Source organism: Notamacropus eugenii, chromosome 1 (assembly GCF_028372415.1).
Source record: "Notamacropus eugenii isolate mMacEug1 chromosome 1, mMacEug1.pri_v2, whole genome shotgun sequence".
In the NCBI taxonomy this organism is placed as follows: Eukaryota; Metazoa; Chordata; class Mammalia; order Diprotodontia; family Macropodidae; genus Notamacropus; species Notamacropus eugenii.
Window position 1 is genome coordinate 582626786 of NC_092872.1, and position 25304 is coordinate 582652089.

General features: G+C 38.1%; 1 protein-coding gene and 1 pseudogene across 2 annotated transcripts in view; one reads left to right on the plus strand and one right to left on the minus strand.

The window, feature by feature from the left end:
- Positions 1–1551: 1551 nt before the first annotated feature.
- On the plus strand, positions 1552–2806 carry LOC140519091 (PWWP domain-containing protein 2A pseudogene; annotated as a pseudogene).
- Positions 2807–18511: 15705 nt separating this feature from the next.
- PAK5 (p21 (RAC1) activated kinase 5) overlaps positions 18512–25304 on the minus strand; it is a 330539-nt gene continuing 323746 nt past the window's right edge. For both annotated transcript variants that reach the window (XM_072634449.1, XM_072634448.1), the window contains exons 7-9: positions 24225–24350; positions 21475–21609; positions 18512–20749 (exon numbers count right to left, since the gene is read on the minus strand). In XM_072634449.1, coding sequence (XP_072490550.1) covers positions 20594–20749; positions 21475–21609; positions 24225–24350 — 417 coding nt within the window. In that variant the 3' untranslated portion in view covers positions 18512–20593. The remainder of the gene's footprint in view (positions 20750–21474; positions 21610–24224; positions 24351–25304) is intronic.

The following is a 25304-nucleotide window of genomic DNA, read 5'->3' on the forward strand; positions in this document are numbered from 1 at the left end:
TTCTACCGCGTAGATCTGAAAGCCTAATCCAGAGGCAACAAGGCTTTGTCCAACACCCTTTCTGGCTCACAATGGTCGCTCAGATTTTCTCACATCATTTAGAAATACCACAGCATAAACGATAAACCAGTTATCCCACAGAAGACTTCCCGACAGAAGGGTGGGCTTACCCAGTGCAGAGGCTGGCTGGCTCCTTACTTCTCCCTTCCAGCTGGGCACTGCCTAGGAGCTGGGGGCCTCCCCAGCAATGCCCTCCTGGGGGAAGGCTGCCCAGGAGGCCCTGTCTCCTGTTCCCTGAGGCTGGGGCAGCTTGCAGCTGCTGGGGAGGGTGGCCTGGATGCACTGGACCACGGCTACACTCCCAGGCCCTGCTCAAGGGTCAGGCTGCAGGTGGGGGGGGAGGGTAGACCAAGCCCCCCACAACAGGGACAGCAGGTCAGTTCCTCACCCTCTCAGGGGCACCCCGGCTTGGGGCCCCTCCCCCCCTTGGCCTTGGGGTTTCCTAGCCCGGCCTACTCGGATCTCCTGGTCTCCTACGGTGGCTGTAAGCGGCCCTTAGACAAGGGGCTCTCCCGGGCCCCTCAAGAAGCAGGCCCCCAGATTCATTCCGGGGAAGGCCGGGGATCCCTCAGCGGACGCCCCGCGAGCCCACTTTAAGATGCTCGATCCCTGCAGGGGGGAGGCTACAGACCCCAGTGTGCCCACACCCGAACAGGCCCCAGCCAGCCCGACGCCGCGGCTTCCCTCGAGGGCGGACGAGGAGAAGCCACCGAGAAAATGGCGGCCGCGGCGTCCCGGTGGGGGGAGGGGCGCTGCGAGGCCCAGCCAGAGATGGCGCCCATCCCCCCGCGGGGCGAGGCCCGCACCGACGCCGCGCCTGGGGCCGGAAGCCACTGAAGCCCTGGGGCCTCACCGCCGCTGCTGCCTCCCCCTGGGGAAAGGCGGGACCGGGGGAACCCGGCCACCCTGAGGACGGGGAGGCAACGACAGTTCAGGGGGACACGAGCCCCTCACGGGGGCGCAGGCGGAAAGAAACCAACTGGCTCCCGAGCAACCCGCGCCCCCCACCCCAACGCCTCAGCCCCAACATCGGCACGAGGCCCAGGGCCTGGTCACGTGGGCGGCCGGGCCTAGACCGCGGCTCAGCCAATCCCGGGCGCGGAGGCGCGGAGGCGCCGAGCGCGGGTCCCTTCGCAGAGATCGCCGTCCTCGTGTCCTTCCGCCGCGGGGAGACGCTTTCTCAGGGTCTGTCCAGCAGAGGGCAGGGTGCGCTAGCCTTCCATGTGCCGCAGGTCTGGAGAAGCAGCCTGGGCCCCATGCAATCCCTGGGGCAGTTTTCCCCAAAGAGAATCCAGAGATCAATAGGAAGCCATGGGCCCTGCTGGAGATGGTTCTGAGAAGCCACAGAAACCAGGTGGGACTTGCCTGGCGCAGCTCCTGATGGCCGTTCTCCCATTCTGCCACCAGAACCCAGCCTGGCTGAAAGCCTGGGGGCTTGGAAAGGCCCTCCTCCCTTTCAAGAAGGAGCCCCTGATCCTCCCCCTGCACTGATCGGGGACACGGATACCCAATCAATACCTCAGCCTCCTCCAAAAAGTCATTGACCCCACAGGGAGGAGCCCAGAAATTCAGTGGAATCAGAAGAGGGGGGCGTTGCAAGGGAGTGGCCTGAATAGGATTTTAGCCAACACGGAAGAAGTGGAAGGGTTAAATACTGTGAAGATAAAACCGAAAACTGACCATAAAATGGATGGGAAACACCAGAATGACAGCCAGGGGAGAAAGGCCGTGGTCAGTGGGTCAAATATTGCTCACAGCAGAGTCAGGCTGGTTCAAGTATCTGCTCAGACAAACAGTTCAAAACCTCAGTTAAGTACATAAAAGTTTTTTTAAAACGAAAGATCATGCATCAAACAACAGCCTGGGAAGTGCGAAAATGGCCAAAGAAAAGGCACCAAAGAAACAGTGAAACTTATGCTTCCAGAAATGCATATTCTAAGGTTCCCTTCACCCAGTAGTTTCAGAACACCAGCTCAGGTTCTGTTCCATCCAAGTTGCATTGGAAGCCACAGAGACAAGAGTGAAGAAAGATGACTCTTCCCTGAAGTCCAGACTTGAGAAAGTGTGGGGTGGCAAGATGACACCCAAACCCCACTCACACAGCACCTCTACCTGCTCAGCAGGGGAGGCCTCTGCAGAAAATCAGAATCCCTCTTAAAGTCTGGAACAGGCCAACAGTGAGGTTCAGGACACAAGTGAAATACATGTTGCAGATGAGCAGGATGAATGCCAAAAAGGGCAAAAAGGGCAGAAAAGCAATATCACTGTTTACTTGACCATAAACCAGAAGAAATCTGACTCTTCCATGCTACAGTGTGTAGCCTTGATAGGACAGATGATTTGAAATCTTCCAATTCACCAGGTAGTTCCACTCAAAGCTTGGATTTTCCTGCAGGCTATATGCATGCACTTTCCACCTCTTGAAAGGAAGAGAAATAGCTCAGTAATTCCTTGAAAATGAAGGTCTTTTCCAAAAATGTCTCTAAATGCATCATACCAGATGGTGTGACCACATATGTTGGGGACATTGTTTGGGCCAAAATTTATGGCTTCCTATGGTGGCCAGCCTCTATTCTTACTTTCGCTGTAAGCTGGAGTGATAACGAACCTGTTCATTCAAAAGAGGGCCTATATTTCATGGTTTGCATTTCCAGCATCTTTTCTTGTGCTACTGCAATTGTCTCCCATTTCAGAAAACTTCCTCTCATGCTTCAATAAGAAGAGAAACGGCTTCTCTGCAGCCTGAGAAGCCTCACCCCTCCACGAAGCCCACCCCATCTAATTACATTTCTTTCTTTTTTATTTAATTTATTTCTTTTCAGTTTTCAACAATCACTGTCATAAGTTTAAAATTTTCTCCCCTTCACTCCTCCCTCCCTACCCAAGACAACATACCGTCTTACACAGGGTCTACATATACATTCTTACTAAACACATTTTCACATTAGCCAGATTGCATGGAAGACTTAAAAGGAATGGGAGAAACCATGTGAAAAACCAAACCAAAAGAAAACGTAACAAGAGAAAATTGTCTACTTCATGCTACATTCTAATTCCATAGTTCTTTCTCTGGGTGTGTATGGCATTTTGCATCAAGAGTCCTTTGGGAATGTTTTTGATCCTTGCACTGCTGTCAAGGGCTAAGTCTATCAGAAACAGTCCTGGCACACTGTGGCTGTTACTGTGTACAGTGTTCTCCTGGTTCTGCTCATTTCCCTCTCCATCAGTTCATGTAAGTCTTTCAGGTTTTAATGAAGTTTATCTGTTAGCTATTTCACATAACATAATAGTATTCCATTATACTCATATCTTGTTCAGCCATTACCTAATTGATGGGCATTCCCTATATTTCCAGTTCTTGGCCACCTCAAAAAGAGCTGCTGCAAATAAATATTTTTGTACATATGGGACCTTTTCTCATTTTTATGATTTCTTTGGGATAAGGCCCTGGAAGCAATATTGCTGGGTCAAAGGATGTGTACATTTTTATAGTCCTTTGGGCGTAGTTCCAAATTGCTCTCCAGAATGGTTTGATCAGCTCACATTGCTCCACTATCAATGAGTTTGTGTTGCAAATTTTCCATATCCTGTCCCATATCTATCATGTTTTGTCATGTTAACCAATCTTATAGACATGATGTAGTACCTCAGTTGTTTTGATTTGCATCTCTGTAATCGATAATGAGTTAGTGCATTTTTTCTTAAGACTACAGATAACTTTAATTTCTTCCTCTGAAAACTGCTGGTTCATATCCTTTGACCATTTGTCAGTTGGGGAATGACTTGTATTCTTGTTGATTTGACTCAGTTCTTTATATAGTTTAGAAAAGGGAACTTTATCACAGACCCTACTTGTAAAAATGCTTTTCCAGATTTCTAGCTCCCTCCTTATCTTGGTTCCATTGGCTTTGTTTGTGCAAAAACTTTTCAATTTAATGTACTCAAAATTATCCATTTTGCATTTCATAATGTTCTCTGTCTCTTGTTTCATCATAAATTTCTCCATTCCCCATATATCTGACAGATAATCTATCCACACATAAAGATCCTTGCTCCCCTAATATGTTTACAGTTTCAGCCTTTATACTTACATCGTGTACCCATTTGAACTTTATTCTTGTGTACAGTGTCAGGCATTGGTCTATGCCCAATTTCCACCATACCATTTTCTGGTTTTCCCAGCAGTTTTTGTCAAACAGTGAGTTCTTATCCCAGAAGCTGGGGTTGTTGGCTTTATGAAACAGGAGATCCCTAAAATCAGTGAGTACTGTGTGTTGTTTACCTACCTATTCCCCTGATCTACCCCTCTATTTCTTAGCCAGTATCAAGTGGTTTTGATGATTGACGCTTTACAGTAGAATTTGAGAGGTATGGCTAGGCCACCTTCCTTAGCATTTCATTTCATTAATTTCCTGGACCTTTTGTTCATCCAGATGAATTTTGATATTAATTTTTCTAGCTCTAGAAAATAATTCTCTGGTAGTTTGATTGGTATGGCAGTGAATAAGTAAATTAATTTAGGTAGAATTGTCATTTTTATTATATTAACTTGGCCTACCCACATGCAACTGATATTTTTCCAGTTATTTAGGTCCAACTTTATTTGTGTGAAACATGTTTTGTAATTGTTTTCTTATACTCCTGGGGTTTATTTTGGAAGGGAGACTACCAAATATTTTAAAGTCTACTGTAATTTTAAATGGGATTTCTCTTTCTAAATCTTGCTTTTTGACTTTGCTAGTAATGTATAAAAACGCATATAATTCATGTGGATTTATCTTGTATGCTACAAATTTTCCAGAATGGTTTATTATTTCAAGTAGTTTTTTACTTGATTCTCTAGAATTGTCTAAGTATATCATCTAATCATCTGCAAAGAGTGATAACTTAGTTTCTTCTTTGCCTATTCTAATTCCTTCAGTTTCTTTTTCTTCTCTTGTTGTTAAGGCTAACATTTCTAGTACCATATTAAATAAGTGGTGAAAATGGACATCCTTGTTTCACCTCCACTCTTACTGGAAATGCATCTAGCTTGTCCCCATGCTTCCTGATGGTTTTAGGTAGATACTATTAGGTAGATATTATTTTAAGGAAGCCTTCATTTATTGCTATGCTCCAGTGTTTTCAGTAGGAATGGATCTTGTATTATGTCAAAAGCTTTTTCTGCATCTATTGAGTTGATCATATGTTTTCTGTTAGTCTTGTTGTTGATATGATCAATAATGCTGATAGTTTACCTAATGTTGGACCAGCCCTCCATTCCTGGTATAAATCCTACCTGATCATAATGTATTAGTCTCATGATAAGTTGCTGTAATCTTTTTGCTAGTATCTTATTTAACATTTTTGCAAGATTAGCAAGTATCACTCTCCTATATAGGGATGGTATCAGTTTTTCCATATTGAATAACAAGTTTTGTTTTTCTTTTCCCTGTTTACCTTTTAATCCCTCTCTTGAGTCTTGTATTTGATAATTAAATTTTCTATTGAATTCTCTTTTCATCAGGAAAATATGAAAATACTTCATTTCATTGAATGTTCATCTCCTTGCCTGAAATATCATGCTCAATTTTGTTGGTAATTCATTCTTGGCTTTTGTTCAAACTCCTTTCCCTTATGTAATATCATATTCCAATCCCTCTTATCTTTTAATGTAGAAACTGCAAGGTCCTGTGTGATCCTTACTGTAGTTCCTTGATATTTGTATAGTTTTTTTTCTGACTGCTTGCAGTATTTCCTCCTTATTGATAATTGTAAAATTTGGCATCAGTATTCCCTGTGGTTTTCAATTTAGGGTATCTTTCAGGAGGTGATCTGTGGATTCTCTCCATGACTATTTTGGCCTCTAAATCTAGGACCTCAGGGCAGTTTTCCTTAATGATTTCTTGAGAGATATTGTCCAGCCTCTTTTTTTCGTCATGGCTTTCCAGTATACCAATAATTGTTAGATTTTTCTCCTGGATCTATTTTCCAGGTCAGTTGTTTTTCCAATGAGATATTTTATATTGTTTTCTATTTTTTCAGTCTTTAGTTTTTGTTTGACTGATTCTTGATGTCTCACAGAGCTTCTATTTGCTAAATTCTAATTTTTAATGAAGTGGTTTTTTTTAAATTGAATTTTGTAGCTCCTTTTCCATCTGTCTAATTGCTCCTTCTAAACAGTTATTTTCTCCAGTTAGGTTTTGAACTTTCTTTACCATTTGTCCAATTTTCCCAGTTAGGTTTTATGATTCCTTATCCATTTGCCCAATTTTCCTTTTTAAGGAACTATTCTCTTCATTGAATTCTTTTTTCATTTTGTCAATTGTATTTTTTAAATCATTCACCAATTCTTCTTCTACCTCTCTAATTTGTTTTTTTAAAATCCTTCTGGAGCTCTTCAAAAATTCTCTTTGAGCTTCAGAACAGTTCATATTCTGTTTTGAGGTTTCAGATATGAGTGCAGTGTCAGTGCTGTCCTCTTCTCTATTCATATTTTTTATCTGTCCCCATGGTAAGCTTCTATCATCTTTGCTTTTCTGATTTGGTTCTTGCTCATGGTGATTGCCTTTTTCCTGGCTTTTAAAGTGGGTCTCTGCTTCTGGGGCACTGGGGGCTCTGTCCCATGTTTTTGTGTTGAGAAATGGAGGCTTTGTGTGTTGTTGCCTCTGCTTCTTTCAGCTAGAAGCTAGAATGTTGTAGCTTACCTGATGCTGAGCTGGCTACTATGTGCCAAGGCTGTGGCTAGGTGAAGTCTTTCTGAGTTTCCCCAGTTTTACACTGAAGTTTCTGTGGTGTAGGTGAGGGGAGGGGTAGTCTGACCATTGGAGTTCTTCTCCTCCTTTGAGCTAGAGCACAGGTAGGTTCAGGGACTGTTGAACCCCTGTCTGTGCTGATGTCTGTCCAATTCTCTTGGCTTTGCTAAGGTGTTGGGACTGGAAGCTCAATTCCGTGTGGACAGTCTCGGGCAGGTAAAAGTGGGACTTCTAAATCTTAGAGTCTTACGAGGCCCTCCATGAACAGCGGGGGTTCGAGAAGGTCAGACCGAGCTAGCTCGGCTAGCTCGGGTATTTCCGCCTCTCCCCTGGAGATACCTGATGGGTGGAGTCTCCCTGCCCTCGAGGTCGTCCCGGATTGGAGCACACCTAGTTACCTAACAGCACGGTATTGAGATGCAAACTGTGTGGCTGAAGATTAAGTAGGATTGAGGAAGCCAGAAAGCTCTTAGCACGTGTGGAGCCAAAGAGAAAAGTAGGGCTCCGCTTCGCTTCTTTCCTCTCTCCCCTCCCCCTCTCTCCCCGCTTGTACTTCTACTTCCATTCCCTTAAGCTTAGCCTTCTTAGGAAATCTCCCCCTCTTCGTCCTAAGAAAGAAGACCCCCTGCACTTGTAACCGAAACCCTGTAATAAAGCTCAACCCCTGTTTGACTCTGGAACGTCCTTTCTCTCATACGTGCATCCGGCGTGGCCAGCCGAAGACCTGGACAGGTAAGAAAGACTCGGGTAGCCCAATACAGGCCTCTAGGCTTGGCACTAAGGCATGCTTGTGTTTCTGGTGTTGATACTTATGGGCTCCTCTGCCCTGGGTCTCAGGAACTCCTCCTGGTTCCCTAAAATGTGGCTGCCTGGGAAGCCTCTGGTCCTGCATTGGTCTCCTTCAGCCATGACACAAGGGACTCTTCTCTTCCATCTCCCCAGCCTCCCGAGTTATTATTAATTATTAATTATTGCTTTTGCCTATTTAGCCAATGGCATTATTCCAGGATTTTTCCTGGGGAAATATTCTCTGGGTTTGTTGAGGTCAACAAGTGGAGGGTAAGAACATTTCCAGTTTGCTCCACCATCTTTGTTCCTGGAAGTTCAAGTAGGTTACTTTCAAACATTTAATCTGTGGGCTGGGCTGATAGTCTCAGGAGTGGCTGCTGCTGTTACCCGGGGCCATACATCTCTCTCTCACTCAGTCTAGATTTTCTTCTCGTAGCTTTTTGACAAGGTTGGAAAAAGTTGAACCAATTTTGTTAGCATTTCAAGGAAATAATTTTGCTTTCTTAGTTTCATAATATTTTTGTTTCTGGTTTTTCTATTTTCCTTTAGTTTTAAATATTTTCTCATTTGTGCTTATTGTGTACTTGTTTGTTGTTAGTCCATTTTTGATCATATCTTTTTAATTTCATTATGTCTCCCATTTCTCTTTCCTTAATGACTGTTTTAAGGATATCTATATCTATATCTATATATCTATATATCTATATCTATATATCTATATATCTATATCTATATCTATATCTACATCTATCTATCTATCTATCTATCTATCTATCTATCTATCTATCTATCTATTTCCTTCCAGGATTGATTAAGTTGCCTAATTTGACCTATTATCTCACCATTATCATTTTGTTTACATGGTTGTTAAGGGTTTTTCAATTTTGGTCACTGATCCACTTGTTCAGCAATCCCTATTTAAATTTTAACCGTTTTTTGCTTATGATGCCTACGTTAGAATTTTTTAGCACAATGATCTGATAAGGTAATTTTCTTTAATATTTTTGCTTTTTATGCTTATTTTCAACTTCTTTTTGTTTTACAGTTTGGTCTGTTTTTGTAAAATATGCCCTGTGGTGTTGAGTAACATGTATATTCTTCAACCATTCCACTGAGAAGATAGTATATTTTTTTAAGCTACAAATTCTAGAAATGTGCCCCTTTTGTTTTACTGATAGATATAGCTCAAAGAGAACATTGAAATCTCTGATTATTTTGTTGCTATTTACAAATTTGGGCAATTCAGTATATTGTTCCTTTGGTAAGGGACAAAATTGTCCTATGAACTAAAGACCAAACAAACAAATAAGTAGAGATCAATAAGAAATTATTTAAAATCATGTAAAAGAGGAAGTTTTACTAGGAGAATATTTTTAAAACCAGGAATTGAATAGTATTTACTCATTCTTGGGGAGACAGAATATTACTTTCACACTCTGTATCTGACGATAAAGATTGACTTATAGATCTCTGACTACTGGCTATACCGTTTATCTTGGGCCAGGGAAATTTACTAAAGGGCACACACACACACACACACACACACACACAAATATATACGTATATATGTATATATATATATATATATATATGTGAATGTGTGTATGTGTGTGTGCATATATACACACATATGCATATATATATATATTTGTGGACATAGGCCTATGAATGAGGGGAGTAGGAAGAGTTCCCAGAGTATCATAAGTTTAGTAGTAGTCAGGAAATCTATCTCTTATTTTTCAGATGAGGAAGCTAAGGCACAGAAAGGGTTAAGCTGATCATCATGTTACATAAAAAAGCCAGAACTTGAAGTCAGGTCCTCTGACACTTTCTACTATGTCTTCTACTGTATCTGATTACTTTACTACTATGCTTCAATGTCATTGTTGCATGGTTCAGACTGAAGTAGATCTTTATCATTCTTCTAAAAATTAGATATTTTCTGAATTTAAAGTGAATAAATTGTGAGGAGAAAGGCTTGTGTAGAGAGGCAGTAAAATTAGTAAATAACTTGATAGATAGGCTTTGGAAGTTGCCATAAAAGATCCTGCTGTTTTCTATTAGACCAGTAACTTTTTACCATGAATGTTTTGAAGGTGAAAGTGGTATATTTTTAACAAGTGACATTTGTTAGCAGACATTTTTCCAGTTGTCAGGATCTATTTCCCCCAGTTTTCTAAAACTAAGTATATGTAACATTGTCAAGGCCTGCTCATAACTTTTAGTAATAAAATATGCATCTTTCTGTTGATTTCAGAACTTTATAGAAAAGAAATTTATGTCAGTCCTGTTGATATTTAAAGAATACATTTTCCCCCATTTTGGTTCTTCAATACATCTGTTAATATCAGGCACTCTTCATAGCAGCAGTTGAACCTGAATAGAAAATTCATGAGCCATGAAAGGCCGTTAATTCATGAACCAACAAGAATCAATATCAATATGAAAACTTACCACAGTTGTTGGAAAAGAAATACGTGCCTCATTAAGATAAAGAAAATAATTTCCATTGTAGAATAAACTATATTAAGTTCATCATTTTTAATTAAATATATTTGATAGATCTTTCCAATATATTACCGAGTTAAAATACCTTAGGTATGAAATATTTTTGAACTCCTAGAATATGGGACAAGATGTTTCATTTTAGCCTATTAGACCAAAATGAGAAAGAAAAGATGTACATTACAAATATAGTTCAGTGCATCTCAGTGATGTGAGTGCCCCTCACAATTGAGTAGAACTTTGCTTATATTATGCCTTCTTGTCCATTGGTTCTCCTGGACTAGAGATTATCTACCCAAGATGCTAAAGGACCTCCTCCATCTTTTGTCATTCCAGAAGTCCCAACAAGCTCTTGGGTTGCCCACCACCTATTGCTAGGCTCCACCTATCTCCTTTTTCAATCATGCATTTGCAGGATGAACTGTTTCACACTGCTTCATAGATGCTTGTCATCAATGGTAACATACAACAGTTGGCTTAAGTGTAGCATATAACTTTACATTTCATTTTTGGTCTCTTGCTTTTTTAATTTTTAAATTTTAGTATCCATGGCAGTAAGAATACATTAAAAAGATTATCAAAATTCCTGGGGGGAGGTGAGAGAAACTAATCTTTTTATTAGATTAATGTGAATAATGTGTGAGTCAATATATACACATTTTTATATTTATACATACATAAATGCTTGCAGTTACCTACTTTAGCCAGCATTGTAATTTTTGTTATTTTTGCAAAACACTGAACCATAATTCATAGATTTGAGCACTACTTTGTTTTCACATGCACACACACATACACACACACACACACACACACACACACACTCACACTCTTGGAACCAATCAGAGGAGGAAGCAGTGTGGTAGAGTTGGTCATCAACAATTTATCAAGTACTAATATGTGCCAGACACATTGCTAGATGCTGGGAGTACAGAGAAAGGCAAAATCATTGTCTCTTCTGGAAAGGAATTCACATTCAAGTGGGATAGAGGAAATATGCAACTAGATTTGAACATACATGATACACACACACACACACATACATACTATTAAATGGAAGGTAATTTCAGAGGGAAGGAAGCAGGAGAGGGGAGAGCAAGAAAGGCTGTTTGCAAAAGGTAATGTCTGAGTGGGATCTTGCCAGGGAAAGAAGGGATAGAAGCCAAGGAAGCAGGGGGGACAGAAGTGAGGAGGGAAAGCATTGTAGGCACTGGGGAAAGCCAATGAAAGGAGCACAGTTGGGAGATGGAATTATGTGAAGGACAGCTGGATCCCTGCATTGTAGAGTGAATGTAGAGAAGTAGAAGAAAACTGGAAAGAGAGTAAGAGGCCAGTTTGTCAAGGGCTTTTAATGCCCCAAAGCGACATTTATATTTGTTCCTGGAAGCCATAAGGAGACACTAGAGTTTATTGAATAGTGCGGGGACATGACCAGATGCATAGTTGAGGAAAATCATTCTGACATTTGTGTTTGGAGGCAGAAACCCCAAATCCTGGCTCTGACTCTTGCTGTGGGTGTGGCCTTGGGCAAGTCACTCATCTTCCCTGGGCTTTAGTTTTTTCTGTGAAATGATTATTTTGGAATAACCAGCTGCCAAAGTTCCTTCCTGTTTGAAATCTATAATTCCATGATTGTTCTCTTCTGATCTGCCTTCTTTTGTCTTGAAGAGATCTGAGTGAAAACATCCCCTGAGGCAGAAAAGTTCTGGCCAAAGGCCAAAGTGGATATGGTATCTTACTTCTCAATAGGTAATTTGCATACAGATATTCTGGATGTTTTTAGGTTGCGCACTGTGAATCCCTGATAAATGAAATTTTCAGTGAGGAGATCATTGTGTATGACCCATTTGTGTTTTGTCTGAGAGAGATGTGAATTTTGTTTTCTCACCCTAAGATGGACGTTAGTCATTTGACATAAGGAGACCCTGTTTTTGAGTTGGGAAGAGTATTCAGAAGTCAGGGAAGAAGAAAGAAATAGCAGAAGCTTGTACAGAAGACAGGAACAATTTCTTTGATCTCGGCCCATTTGAAGTCTGCTAAGAGAGGAAAACAGGTTTGGCAGCTGTTGCCGGGAGCTAATCTAGTCAGAGAAAGAGGGATTTTTTACTAGTATCATTTGTTGCTGGGAGCTGATCTGGTTAAAATTCTTCTGTTTGAAACAGAAGGAAACAATCATCCTCTGCTGTTTGAAGAGCTGACTAGGGAAGGGAAACACCAGGCTGCTTCACCATATACACTGAATAATGGGAACCCCTCAGACATTTGTTTGCTTTGATCTTTATTGCCATCTGTGGATGAAAATGGGAAGATTCCTTAGAATGGAGTGAGGAGCTGGGTGTATTCCACACTGAGGTGAATTTGAGTTTTTGATTTCTTTTGTTTGTGTTATTTTTCTGTGAGAGTTAGTACTCAAGAGTTCTGCCAAGCGAACAGCATTTCCTAACGTTGCCTCCCTCAAGCTTAGGGTCATGGCTTTTACTTAAAACACTTGAAGCTTCTACAGGAATATGTGTATCATATAATGGCCAACAAAGCAGCAGTTTCTTCCATAAAGAGACCAGAAAAATCCAGAAGAGGAGCATCCTCTAACGTGTTAAAGCATATCAAGTGCAGAATTGTGAACTTCCCTTCACACAGTTTTACTCATGTGCTCGAGAGGAGGTAATCCCTTTAGCTTTCTTTAATTTTCTGGTCAGTCTTTTCCCAAATCCTGTCTCTTGGTAGGAGAGTATGGCCTAGGTTTAAGGATGGACTATTTTATGATTATTCTTGATTTTGCTGTCTTGTTTAGTAAATGCTTCATAGTTATCATTTAATGATGTCATCTTATCTGATTTGTTTAAGTGGGAAGCACAATGCTGGGGACTCAGGAGATACAGTTGTGAATAGCAGATGTATACTTCCCATTCCAAGGCTATCTCTTAGAACTCTGAGAGTGAGTTTCAGTTGTTGAACATATCCTCTTGGGGAACCACACCATAGATATAGGTTGGGGCAAATGAGGCAGCCTCAGGCCAGTGATAGAAGAGTTATGAATGCATTGGTAAGAGGCAGTGGTGTATAACCCTTTAGGTTTTGCAAAAAAACTAAAACAAAAACAAAAAAACGTGTTCTATCATTTGGTCCTCCCAAGAACCCTTAAGATAGATACTATTATCCCCATTTTATGAATGATAAATCTGAGCATAATGTGACCTCAGGTCTTCATGATTCTAATTCCATCACTCTATCCCCTATGCTATATAGGTGTCCATAGCCTTAGACAAAGAATCAAGTGTTTTAAGTCAGGAAATTTCTATGCTTCCAGGAAGGATGAAGCGTGAAGGGCAGAGGATAGCAGGTGGGATGGAAGGAAGACTCCATAGACAACATTTCCAAATTTTTAAAAAGCTCCAGAAGTATTCCAGGTACCAGTATCTGGTGAAACTGGCCACCGATTCATTCAACAAACTTTTCTAATGGTGTCACAGGCAGGTTTAAATGGCGTACATTTTGACTTCTGGAAACAAAGTTTCAAGATTTTATACTTATATTTATATTGTTTATTAATGAAATCAATAAAGAGTACTCTTCCTCCCCCAATACAGTTTGATTTTTATGGCTTGTGGGTCTTTCTAATTAAGACATATAAAATTAATGTGGTTTTTTTGCTTATCAATGGTATTTCAACCATGTTTTTGTATAATGACACTTTATCATGTCAGGGTTTCACATCATCAATATTTTGCTTCTGTTGTTTTTTTTGTTTGATCCTTTCTATTTTTTAAAATATATATAATATTTTCCCCAAATTACATGTCAAGACAATTTTTAGCATTCATTTTTACAGGATTTTGAGTTTCAAATTTCCCCCTCTTCCCCTCTTCTAAAAATTCTAAAAATAATTATACATATGCTATGATGTAAAACATATTTCCATGTTAGTCACCATTGTGAAAAAATGGATCAAAAGTCAATAAAACAAATTTAAATTGCAAGTTTGGTGTCAGTACGATTCACTCAGTTCCCACAATTAGCCACTTGTTCTAAACCTTTCAATTCCCTTACTAAAGAGATGTGAAGCAGACACCATGTAAAGGATCTGAATAGCAAGTAACAGGGTAAGTTAGGAGTAACTAAATTTATTTATTTGGGAGATTTTTTTACCATGTATGTATGTGTGTATGTATGTATGTGTTATGTGCATAGTTATCCCTTATACCTGGTGACAAGTTATACCTATCACTGTTTTGATATATTATGGGTTGACATAAGAAATTGAATGGGAATTTTTGAGGAATTTTGTGTAAGCAGATGACATTGACTAGCAGATAAGATAGAAAAAATTTAGAAATTCAGAAATGTATAAAACACATGTATGGTACCGTATGATATCAATGTATTTTATCTTGTGTACCATAGTCATTTAGCTTCTCTGGTAGGGCCAAAAAATTTTACATAAATTTTCCAGAAGACTGGGCTACTGCACCCCTTGTTCTTGCATTGTGGAAAGATAACTACATGTCTAAGTATATATGTGTGCATAGGTTATATGTTCGTGTGTGTGTGTGTGTATACATAAATACTGATAATATTTAATATAAATTTTGGACTTTAATAAGGGCCAGAGTTTGAATTAAGAAGAGCCTGGACCTAATAGTCTCCTTTGTTATCTTCAGTAAACTCAGAGAATACTTCCGCAAAGCAAATGGGGTTGACTTAGTAATTTCCTTTTATGGCATGTTAGTGATAAGGAAAAACACAGATGTCCTGGGTTTTAATTTCAATTGAAATTTTGTTAAAGGTACCCTTTCCTGTGTCAGCAGGATGCCTGCCATCAGAGTGGTGGGATTTTCTCCTTATCTTATGTCACAGAGACATACGCTAGAGAGAGGAAATTCACATGGCTTGGCATCATAAAACTCAACTGACGTTGCTTTGTTAAGTGTCTTGTCTTACTAAATTTATGCTGTGTTCAACTAAGAGAGTTCCTTTCTCATGGCAAAATGTATTTAAGACAGATGATTTCTGTACTGAACAGTCAGTTTTGATCCTGGCTTCATAGTGCTATGTAACCGTTATCTTTATGAGGAATTGTTTAATTAAATCATAAAATGTATGCATTTAGCCTGTTGCCTTTTCTTTAACCAAAACCTTCAGGTCAAGAATACATACATGTATATTTGTTATTATTCAGTAATTTTTCAATTGTGCCTGACTTGACCCCATTTAAGGTTTATTTTTGTTTTTGTGTTTTGTTTTTGTTTGTTTTTTTTTTTTACCAAATATACTGGATTCTTTCTTTGGCTCATTTTTTAGATGAAGAAACTGAGGTAATCAGGTTTATACACACACATATATATGCATGTATATATTTATAATATATAATTTCCCTAAATTCTGTGTTTTTATCATAATTTTAATATCTGAGCAAAAAAAGCTACATACATTGTCCCAGTGGGAAGAAGCATAAAAACTCTTTGAATCTGCAACTCAGTACTCATGGTGAGAAGTTCAGGCTAAACAAGCAATAAGAAAATTTCTTGATGCGTAAGTCTATGATCTTTGAACATATTAAAATTTAAAAAATAAAATCCTACTTGTATTTCTCCCATTTTATATTATTTAAACAAATTTCAATTTCCTCAAAACCATTCTTGTGTTTGTGTTTTATTAGCATTCCTTACCTTTGGCTACTGTGCCTACTCTTTGGAAGAGACATGGCATAAGGCAAACTCCAGCTAAATGCATAGTGTTTATTTGTAGATAAAGTATCCACTAGCATTTCTTTTTCCCTTTCTCTCTTGATGAACTGGAATGAATTAGATGAACAACTTCCAAGAAACTTTGAAGGTCCATTTGACCCTCTTCCTTGACCCTAGAGAAAACCTTAAGTAGCTAAGCTTCCTTTGGCTTCTTTAGCAATCCAGATTGCAAATATTCTCCCTTCTCATCTATTCCCCCCTATTCATTTGCTGGGCCAGTCATTCTATCTGGATAGTCCATGGCAGAATGAGCACAGATTCAGCATGAATGAATGATGAGATTTTTCTGTAGTTAACCACACGTGCATGTTTCATTCAAAATGAAAATGGGTTACTACTGTTGGAGGACTTGGCATCCAGTGGAAAGTGGGAGTCATTCCTACATTATATTGGAGGAAATGGTTTGTTAGCCTAATCAATCACCTTTTTGCTGGAAATCCTGAGAGAGCCTAAAAGCAGAGGAATTTCTTTTAGCCCTTCCCTGAAGGAAAGAAAATGGAGCAAAGGGAATATTTCTCTCAGGAGAACTAGCTCACCTGATTCACATTTTATGGAGCCTGGACTCCCAATAAATTCTGGCATTTCTGAGAATTCAGCTTACATGTTACTGCAATTAAGTAGACTTATTAGTAAATGGATCATTGTTCCAGGGCCTTTGACCCATCTTAGTATTAACATAGAATCAAATCTCAAAATTTTTTGACACCTACTGACTAAAAGTCACCAAGCTAAGTGCTATGCAAGTGTGAAGACAAATTTGAAATCCTCTAAATATTTTCCTTGTATTCATACACAACTATGTGGCTGTCTATAGGGGGCACACTGAAATAAGCACATTACATCACACTTCTTCTCTGAAGGAAAAATCCTAGTAAACTCTCTAGGATTCAAATAGATCAGTTAGATAAGGTTGAGCTAACAGACTATCTGAATTAATTCATTTAGATTATTGACTTTAGTTAACTTGGGAGTCTTTGGCAGGTATTTTTGGCATAGGTTAGGGGAAAGAAAATTTCAGTAAGAAGAAAAAGATTAAGTCTTCACTTTCTAGCCCTGTGACTATGTGGGTTCCTCAATGAAATTAAATTTTCTTGCCTGTAAATTGAAAATGGCACCATAATAGAATCAATAGTAGCTAACATGTCTATCAAGATACATCACTGAAGCTTGTACCTTGTCTTACGTACATCACCTTACTTAATTTTTTACAGAAAATCCTTGAGGGAGGTAACCACAACCCCACCACCAGCTAATATATAGCACCTTAAGGTTTGCACAAGGCTTCATGTATATTATCTAACATAATCTTCATGTGTGTCCTTGAGACTAGGAAGTGCTTTTTGTCTTTCTTTGCATCCTCAGTGTTGGGAACAGTGTCTGGCCCACAGTATGCACTTAATCAATGTGTATAGACTGAAGGAGGTAGATAGTTTATTATCCCCATTTAATCTCCTAGGAAACTAAGGCAGAGAGGGTAAAGGATTTGTCCAATGTTGCACAGCTAGTAAGTATAGAATATTGGGTCTGAATTTAGGTTTTCCTAACTCTAAGTCCAGGGCTCTAACTACAACACCAAAATGCTTCTCATTATAGGCATCTTTATGCCCATATTTCAGGAAACTGAAGGGCAGAAAGATTGGAAGAACTTGCCCATGGTCACAGTTAGTCAATATAAAAATTGGAATTCCATCCAAGGTCTCGTCTGCAAGTGTAGAATTATTTTGGCTACATCATAATGCATACTTTACCTGTCAGAAGGGAAGGGAATGGGCCAGATGATCTCTAGCCTCAAACTTAAAGATCTGAATCATAGGATGTGGTCACAATGACACACAGTCTTTACTCTACAAACCTTAAATATGGAGCACCATATCACGGTGTTACTCAGGCTGTAACTTTAGATAATATTTTGTAATTCTTGCCAGTGAAGTGTCCATGCTTGTGTTTATATAAATACACCCCTACAGGTAAGAGGGGTTGGTACCTCTCTCTTTGAATCAATCTTTACCAAACACTTGTGTTTTGGTCATTTCTAAAAGTAATCATTTTGTATTTGAATCATAGGATCACAGATTTGGAGCTAGAAGGGATCAGAGAGGCCATTTAGTCAAGCTCCCTCCTTTTACAGATGAGGAAACTGAGCCTCAGAAAGGTTAATTTACTTGTCCATGATCACAGAGTGAGTTAATATTAGAAGCAGCATTCAAATCCTGGTTTTCTTCATACTCATCCTTTACCACATACATGTTGTATATTTGATCCCCAAACCAACCAAGTCATAGTTGCTAGCTAGGCTTACCTTTTGTAATCGATTGGGTTTACAGAATTCTTTTCACAAAAGAAACTTGACAGATGAAGACATGTGATAGCTCAGACTGCCTAATTTTCTTGTCTAGGATGATTTTTCTCATGTATTCCTTTGAGGAAATTCTCCTTAATTGTGCATCCACAGTAGTTTGAATATGATAGCAATTGTCTGAATCCCCGTTTTAGACTAAGATATCACACATTCCCTTTCCTAGCAGACTTGGTAGCTGGTAATCACAAGCGATAACACCTCTTCTTTTATCAGTTACCCATTAATGTTCACTTCCCTTCTCCAAGACCATGAAGGGATATTTCCTCCTTGTTCAAGGAATCCTCTAATTTAGGAAATTAGTGCAGGCTCCAAAACCATAATGGGGAAAACGCAAACATTTATTTTTATTTGCAAATGCAGTTTCCTGCCCAAAGTTGGTGCTCACAAAACCTCTTTAGCTACAATAACTTTCAGTAAACTCAATGAATACTTTAAAAAAATATCTAGTGATAAGAAAATTACTGAAAAATTTTATTACACTGTTGAAAATGTTTTGAATCCAAAATTTACTATCTTATGCAAAGTTTATTAGCAGTTATTCTGGTTATTAAAAAGACCTTTTGAAACAACTCTACATTCCTGGTTTAATTAAGACAATTTTTTCACTTGAAACTCCAGGCCTGTAGTATTCTAGTATTTATGCTTTGGATTTTAAAATCTCACATATTGATTACATAAATATGTGTGTATTTGCATAAATACATGTTTTTTGCTGATTTTTATGAAATGAAGTTTGTAATCCTATTTACCACAGAGAATCTCCATTTGCTTGCAAAAACAAACAAAAACAAAGTACCTCAGGGAAATCCAAAGAGCAGCACGTAATCTTATACTTAATTATTTTTTCCTCAAATGTAACAAACAATTAGAAACCTATTAATTACAAAAACTCCTTAATGATACCTAGAGCAACCAGAAATAGTTGTGTTTTTTTCCAAAATTTAAATTTGTATTTGTAACACTACTTGAAGTAATTAAGAAAGATTCTGGTTGGTCTACTTGGTACGGAATGGCTTCTTTCTGATATATAATTAAGAGGAACTAATAATGATGATGTAGCACTTTCAAAGGTTTAAAGGCATACCTACGGAGGCCTACAGTTAACATGCATACAGTTAACAGGCAACACAAAATTTATTGTAGTAGTCATTCAGTTATCAACATTCAAGAAGGTCTAGACAGCAGCACAACTCTTTTATGTCAGAAACACATTAATAACATGAAAACAGGAAAAGTCAGAATTAACTGGAAAAATACCCCTCGTGGTAAACTGACTTTTAGAGTCAATTCAGACTTCCATCATGTGGAGAACCAATTCAGACTTCTATCTGTGTAAACAACAGAGCTTAATACTGTGGTACAAGGTTAACATATACTGAATTGAGGGATTCGCCTTATTGCTAGTAGACACTGATCAATCGTTAGATCTCTCCTGTAACAAATCGGAGTTTAGTGTGAAAGCAAAGGTTTTGAAATGAGACAAAAATGGAATTGTTGAGCTTCTAATTTGATTATTTCTTTTTTCCTTTCTGAAACTGAAATAATTTCATTAGTTTATTTGCAGTGCTCAGTTTTTTTATGAATGAGCCTGATTTTTCCCTATTGCTGAAAACCCTACTAAATAGTTGAGTTGGTCACTTGGGAAAGCCATACTCAATTTTTCAGAATACTAGGGCACCAATTGGTAAATTCCTGCTTCAGTGCACTAAAAGGTCTACTACTCATATCCTGGAAGAATGAACATGATGTCTCCAAATGCAGGATTGGCTCCCAAGTAGTAGCTGTTATTGGGAGAATAGGTCTCAATTTTCTTTTTCAAGTGGGAAAACATAAAATGTGTGCTATTATCTCCACCCCACCCACCTTTCTCTACCACATACAATACTTGTTAAATTAAGAAGAATATTCTACTAAAGTTGAAGATGATACGTATTCTTCTGGGATTCTAAGGAACTCTCTGTTCTCTGAGAGGGATAAAAAAGGTAGGAAAGACTTCTTTCAAACTCCTGCTAAGTTACACATATTACTTCAACTAATACAATGGCTACTTGACATCAAAGTACTATAAATTATCAAAAGTATAATACAGAAAATTACAAATCCATTGTAAAATACATTGCACTGCTACAATTCAGAAAAAAGTGCTTTTTATCGTTTGCCAGAAAAGTATTGTTCCACAATAGAAATTGGAGCAAACTCCTGTGGCTTATCCTACAGATGTGCTATGCATTATTACCTTTTGAAAAAAATGTGTATACAGAGTCTTTCAGGTTTGCGGGCTGAAGGGCTTAAAAAATAGTGGAAATGACAGGTTGTTTGTACTTCCCCATGGATGTCAGGCTCTCTCCCAAATCACTTGTGAGAAATCCTCCTTATAACCTCTAGTCATAGGGCCCTGCCCTTTAGCGGTGCCTATATTGTCTCATGAGTGGTACAATGCAAGCAGGTGGGCCTGCGAGTTTCAAGAATGGATGTCCGATGAGTTCTTGGGCTGTTGCTCTCTGGGCAGGGTCCCTCACCAACATCAAGTCTAGGAACCCCCGAAGCACTGAGGAAACCTGTAATATCACACAGACACCATGAATAAGATAATGTAAATCATCATCCCAACAAAAACTGACTTTTACAATGTCCTTTATGGCTAAAAACAAACCAAAAAAACCCATCACCTATTTTATATAAAGTGATTTCAGACAACTGCCTTGGGAGATAGATAATCAAATTATTACTAACTCCATTTTATGAATAAGGAAACTGAGAATGAGAGGGGGAAAACATATCAGATGAAAACCATATCACTTGTAATTTCTAGAACCAGGATTCTAATTTACGACTTTCTTATGTCTCTAAGATTAGTATTTCTTTAGTATTGCTTTTTCACAGATACTTATCAGAGTTCTGTAAATTAGTCTGTAATTTAGCCTAAATAGTTAATTTTAAGAAATAATCCAAATGGGAATGTGGAAGCCTCCCATGTTTCCATTACTAAAAATAATTTGTTCTGATAGCATCAATTTAGGGAAAAAATAGGATATTTGATAATCACAACACATACACAGAGGAACATAAAGGAGTACTCATACTTCAGAGTATGTTGAACTACAAAATCTCTAAAGAACCTTCTGAGATTTGAAGATTCTCTAGTAATCAGTAGATCAGTTACAAGTTGAAATAAATAGAGTAGTTAATAACTGCTTACATGAAGTGTCCCTGGTCTCAGAATGCCAATATGACATATTAATTATCAGTTTCTGGATCTTTAATAAGTCATACAAATCCTCACCTTGTGTAGGTCTTTCACTCTCGGAGGTAAGTTATCACGAATCCTACGCATTGCCTGGAGTGGAGGTTCATTGAAGTAAGGAGGTTCTCCATCTATCATTTCTATGACCATAATTCCAAGTGACCAGATATCCACCTGTTTTATAAAGTTCATAGATTAATATTGAGGGAGAAATGGCCATTATGAAGTACATATTTTGCCTAAGGAAATCAAGTAATTCACAAATTATTTTACTCAATAATAACCAAAAAGGCAGGTTTTTAAAAGCATACATCTCTAAACAGAGGTTTCATTTAAGTTATAAGTTTATAAAAAAGAAAAAAAATCTAATTTCTTATGGAGGGTTCTGCTTAGCCTTGTATGAAAGTGGAGCTCATCAATAATATTCTAAAAAAAGCAATGTTTAAATAACTATCTCAAAGTGTGCTGCTTTCATTATAACCATTTTTAACCACCTGCAGCTTCCTGATTGTTCCAGATGGTAAGGCTTCAAAAAATAAGACGAGGTTGTCAAAATAGCAACATGATTAAAATAGCCTACTTAAGAAAAACTGTATTAAAATTATGTAAATATGAAACAATAGTATATTTATACTTGATTACTGTTAGTAGATTAAAGAAGATTTAAAAAAATAGTGTCAAATTCTAAAGCATCTTTTTCTGACACAATCATTTGCTTTAGATATCAGGTTTAAACAGATAATGGTCAAAGGATATGAAAAGATAAATTTTAAAAGCGGATATACAAAATTATGAATGATTCCTTGTGAAATCTTAGTCTTACTATGAAATATATGTAAACTAAAAACAACTTTGAGATGCCATCTCCTAATCACCAACTTAGCAAAAATAATTAAGAACATCAGAACTCATTGCTGGCAGGGATGTGGAGTACTAGGTACACTCAATCATTATGGATGGAATTATGAAGTGCAGAATCATCTTGGAAAGCAATATGGCCATACACATTAACCATTTAAAAAAGCAATAAGTCCCTTTGAACTAATAATTCTATTGTTAGGAACAGAACCTGAAAATGTCATTAAAAAGAACACAATTTCAAAGAGCTCTCTGTTGGAGGATTTTCACATCAGCATTATGTGTAATTACCAAGACTGAGAAACAACATAGATGCTCAGCAACAGGGGAAATTGCAGTTAATTATTGTAACAGGAGAGGCAACATGGCATATTATAGCAGAGCGAGAACTTCCGTCAGAGTAAGGGAGTCCTCAGATCAAGTCCCATCTCGGAAATAAACTAGTTATGGGACTTTGGACAATTCCCTTAATGTCTCAGTGCCCCAGGGAACTCTAAAAGTACACAGCTTTCACAGGTCTATTCTAGCAGAGAGGGTTTCTTCACTGGAAATCCCCACATAAATCAAACCAAAGAAATAGACCCTTCCCCTACTGCCCCTGCGAAGTTATAAAGAAAATTTACTTGGCTGTATTGCTAAAAATTAAGTTTTCAATACAAATTGTTAATAATAACAAAGGAAGTTAAAAAAAACAACAGAGAAATTTAGCTTTTCTGGCAAAACTTTCCATTTTAGGAACTTTTTGGCTCTACACTGCCATTTAAAACCAGAATGCATGGCAATTGGGTTAATATATTCACTTTCAGGGTACAGGGAGAAGAAGAGTAGATTTCTGGTTAAGGAGCAGGAAGTCTGAACAGTGGGAATGAAATAACCACACTATCAATTTCCAGTTATACTGCCACATTGTATCTGTTGGATATATTTCTATTATAACTACACAACAGCCTGCATTTATAGTTTATAACTCAGGGCCAAGATGAAAAAACATTGAATTGAGTACATAATCCAAGGTTCCGCAAGCTACCATGTACACACATCCTCAGGCTTCATTCAGTCAGTTTGCTGAGTTCAGTGATTCTCGACACATCCTTACATTTAGTTTGCAGCTGTGCAATGAATCGTATTCCCCAACACACAAACAGATTGGGTCCTACACATTATAATGGCTGATGATTCATTTACAGCAGACTCCTTGGGAAACTGGACACCTTTCAAACAAAACTTAATAACTGGGATAGAGAATTTTTATCCTTTGAGAGTAGATTTGAGTTTTAGAAAATAGATAAACATAATTCAGATTCCATTGTGATCCTAAGAATATAGATTTAAACTCATTGAGAATTTTAGAGTCTGATGCTCTGTCTCCCCTTACACCTCCTCCCCCTCCATTCTGAAGATGAGGGAACTGAAGTACAGTTAAGGGTTAAGATGTTAAGGGTTAAGTGAATTACCCAGGGTCATACAACCAGTGAATGTTTGAAGGATTTGAACCCAGTTCCTGACTACAATTCTAGTGCTCTCTCTGTCAATTATGGTATATTGCCTTTCTAAAGTAAATTATATAACTGAGGAGTAATGCCATTTTTTTAATTTAGAAGGAAAAAAATAAAGATATGATTTTAGAGTAATGATACCAGCGAGAATAAGTCTCCTTTTGTGGTTCCAAAGAAATTAGTGTGTGTGTGTGTGTGTGTGTGCGTGTACACAGGTATGCATGTGTATAAACATATATATGTGTTTATGAATTGATATATACATATATTTATATATATAATATACATAAGCATATGTACATATAATATGCATATATTTATATATGCATTGTGCATATGCCTCTGTGTGTGTGTGATTTATTGAGCTCTCACAATCCTCTTGACCTTATTACATGCACAAATGCTGTCATGTATTTCATGGATTTTTTTCCTTACCTCTGTTCCATAAGGTAGTCTAGATATGACCTCTGGTGCCATCCAGTAGGGAGTGCCAACCAGTGATTTCCTCTTTGGGACTTCTTTGGAAACTTGGGCACAGAAACCAAAATCAGATAACTTTATCTGGAAAAAAGAACAGGTGCAACAGCATGACCCCATTAACCATATTTTCTGCCATTCCATATAGATATCAATGGAACAAGATACAAAATTAAAAATTAAATGATTTGTCATTTCCTGCACTTTCGCAGATAATATATTCAGTACTTTAGCAGATAATATTTTAATCTGCTCTATTATGCCTAGCAGAGTGCTTACTGTTCAGTATATATCTGTTTTTCTTTTAAAGTGATGCCTTCAAGGCATTTTAAGTATATGAGTACATACGTATATATACATACATACAAATTTATATATGATTTTCTTTTAAAATGATGTTCTCAACTGTACAGTTATATTTAGAATGGGAAAATAAAAGCAAGTTTATTGGATACTGTAAAGACAATTAGAAACTCATCATCTAAAAAAGTCAATCAATAAATATTTATTAAGCTCCTACTCTGTGCAGGAACTTTGTTATGAGCTGGCAGTTCTATGAAAGGTAAACATCAGTCACTGCTCTCAAAGGAACTCAGTCGGATGGGGAAATGGGTGGAATATCCTCCCTACTAACACTGATGCTTCAGAGCTTTGCTCCCATATCAGCTCTTCCATGAAGCCTTCCTTCCTCATGAGATTATAACCACCTGAGAAGGAGAGTCTGTTTCATTTTTGGTTTTTTATCCTCAGAGTTTTACGCAGTGTTTGGCACATAGTAGTTACTTATTAAGTGCTTTCAGACCGAGTGATTGCTTGATCTCTTGTTAGTTAAATACCTTCTTCATTCTCTGCCCTTGCATAGCATTTTGTTTTACACATCTCTTTGCACTTTTATTAAGTTTTGTGGTACAGTTATCTGTATGTGTGGTTTTTTCCATTTTATAGACTAAGATCTAAGCAGACAAAAACTATGTTTTAGGTCAATACTTGTTTTATGGTCTCTTATTTGTATATGGGTTAGATTAGATGTTATAGGAG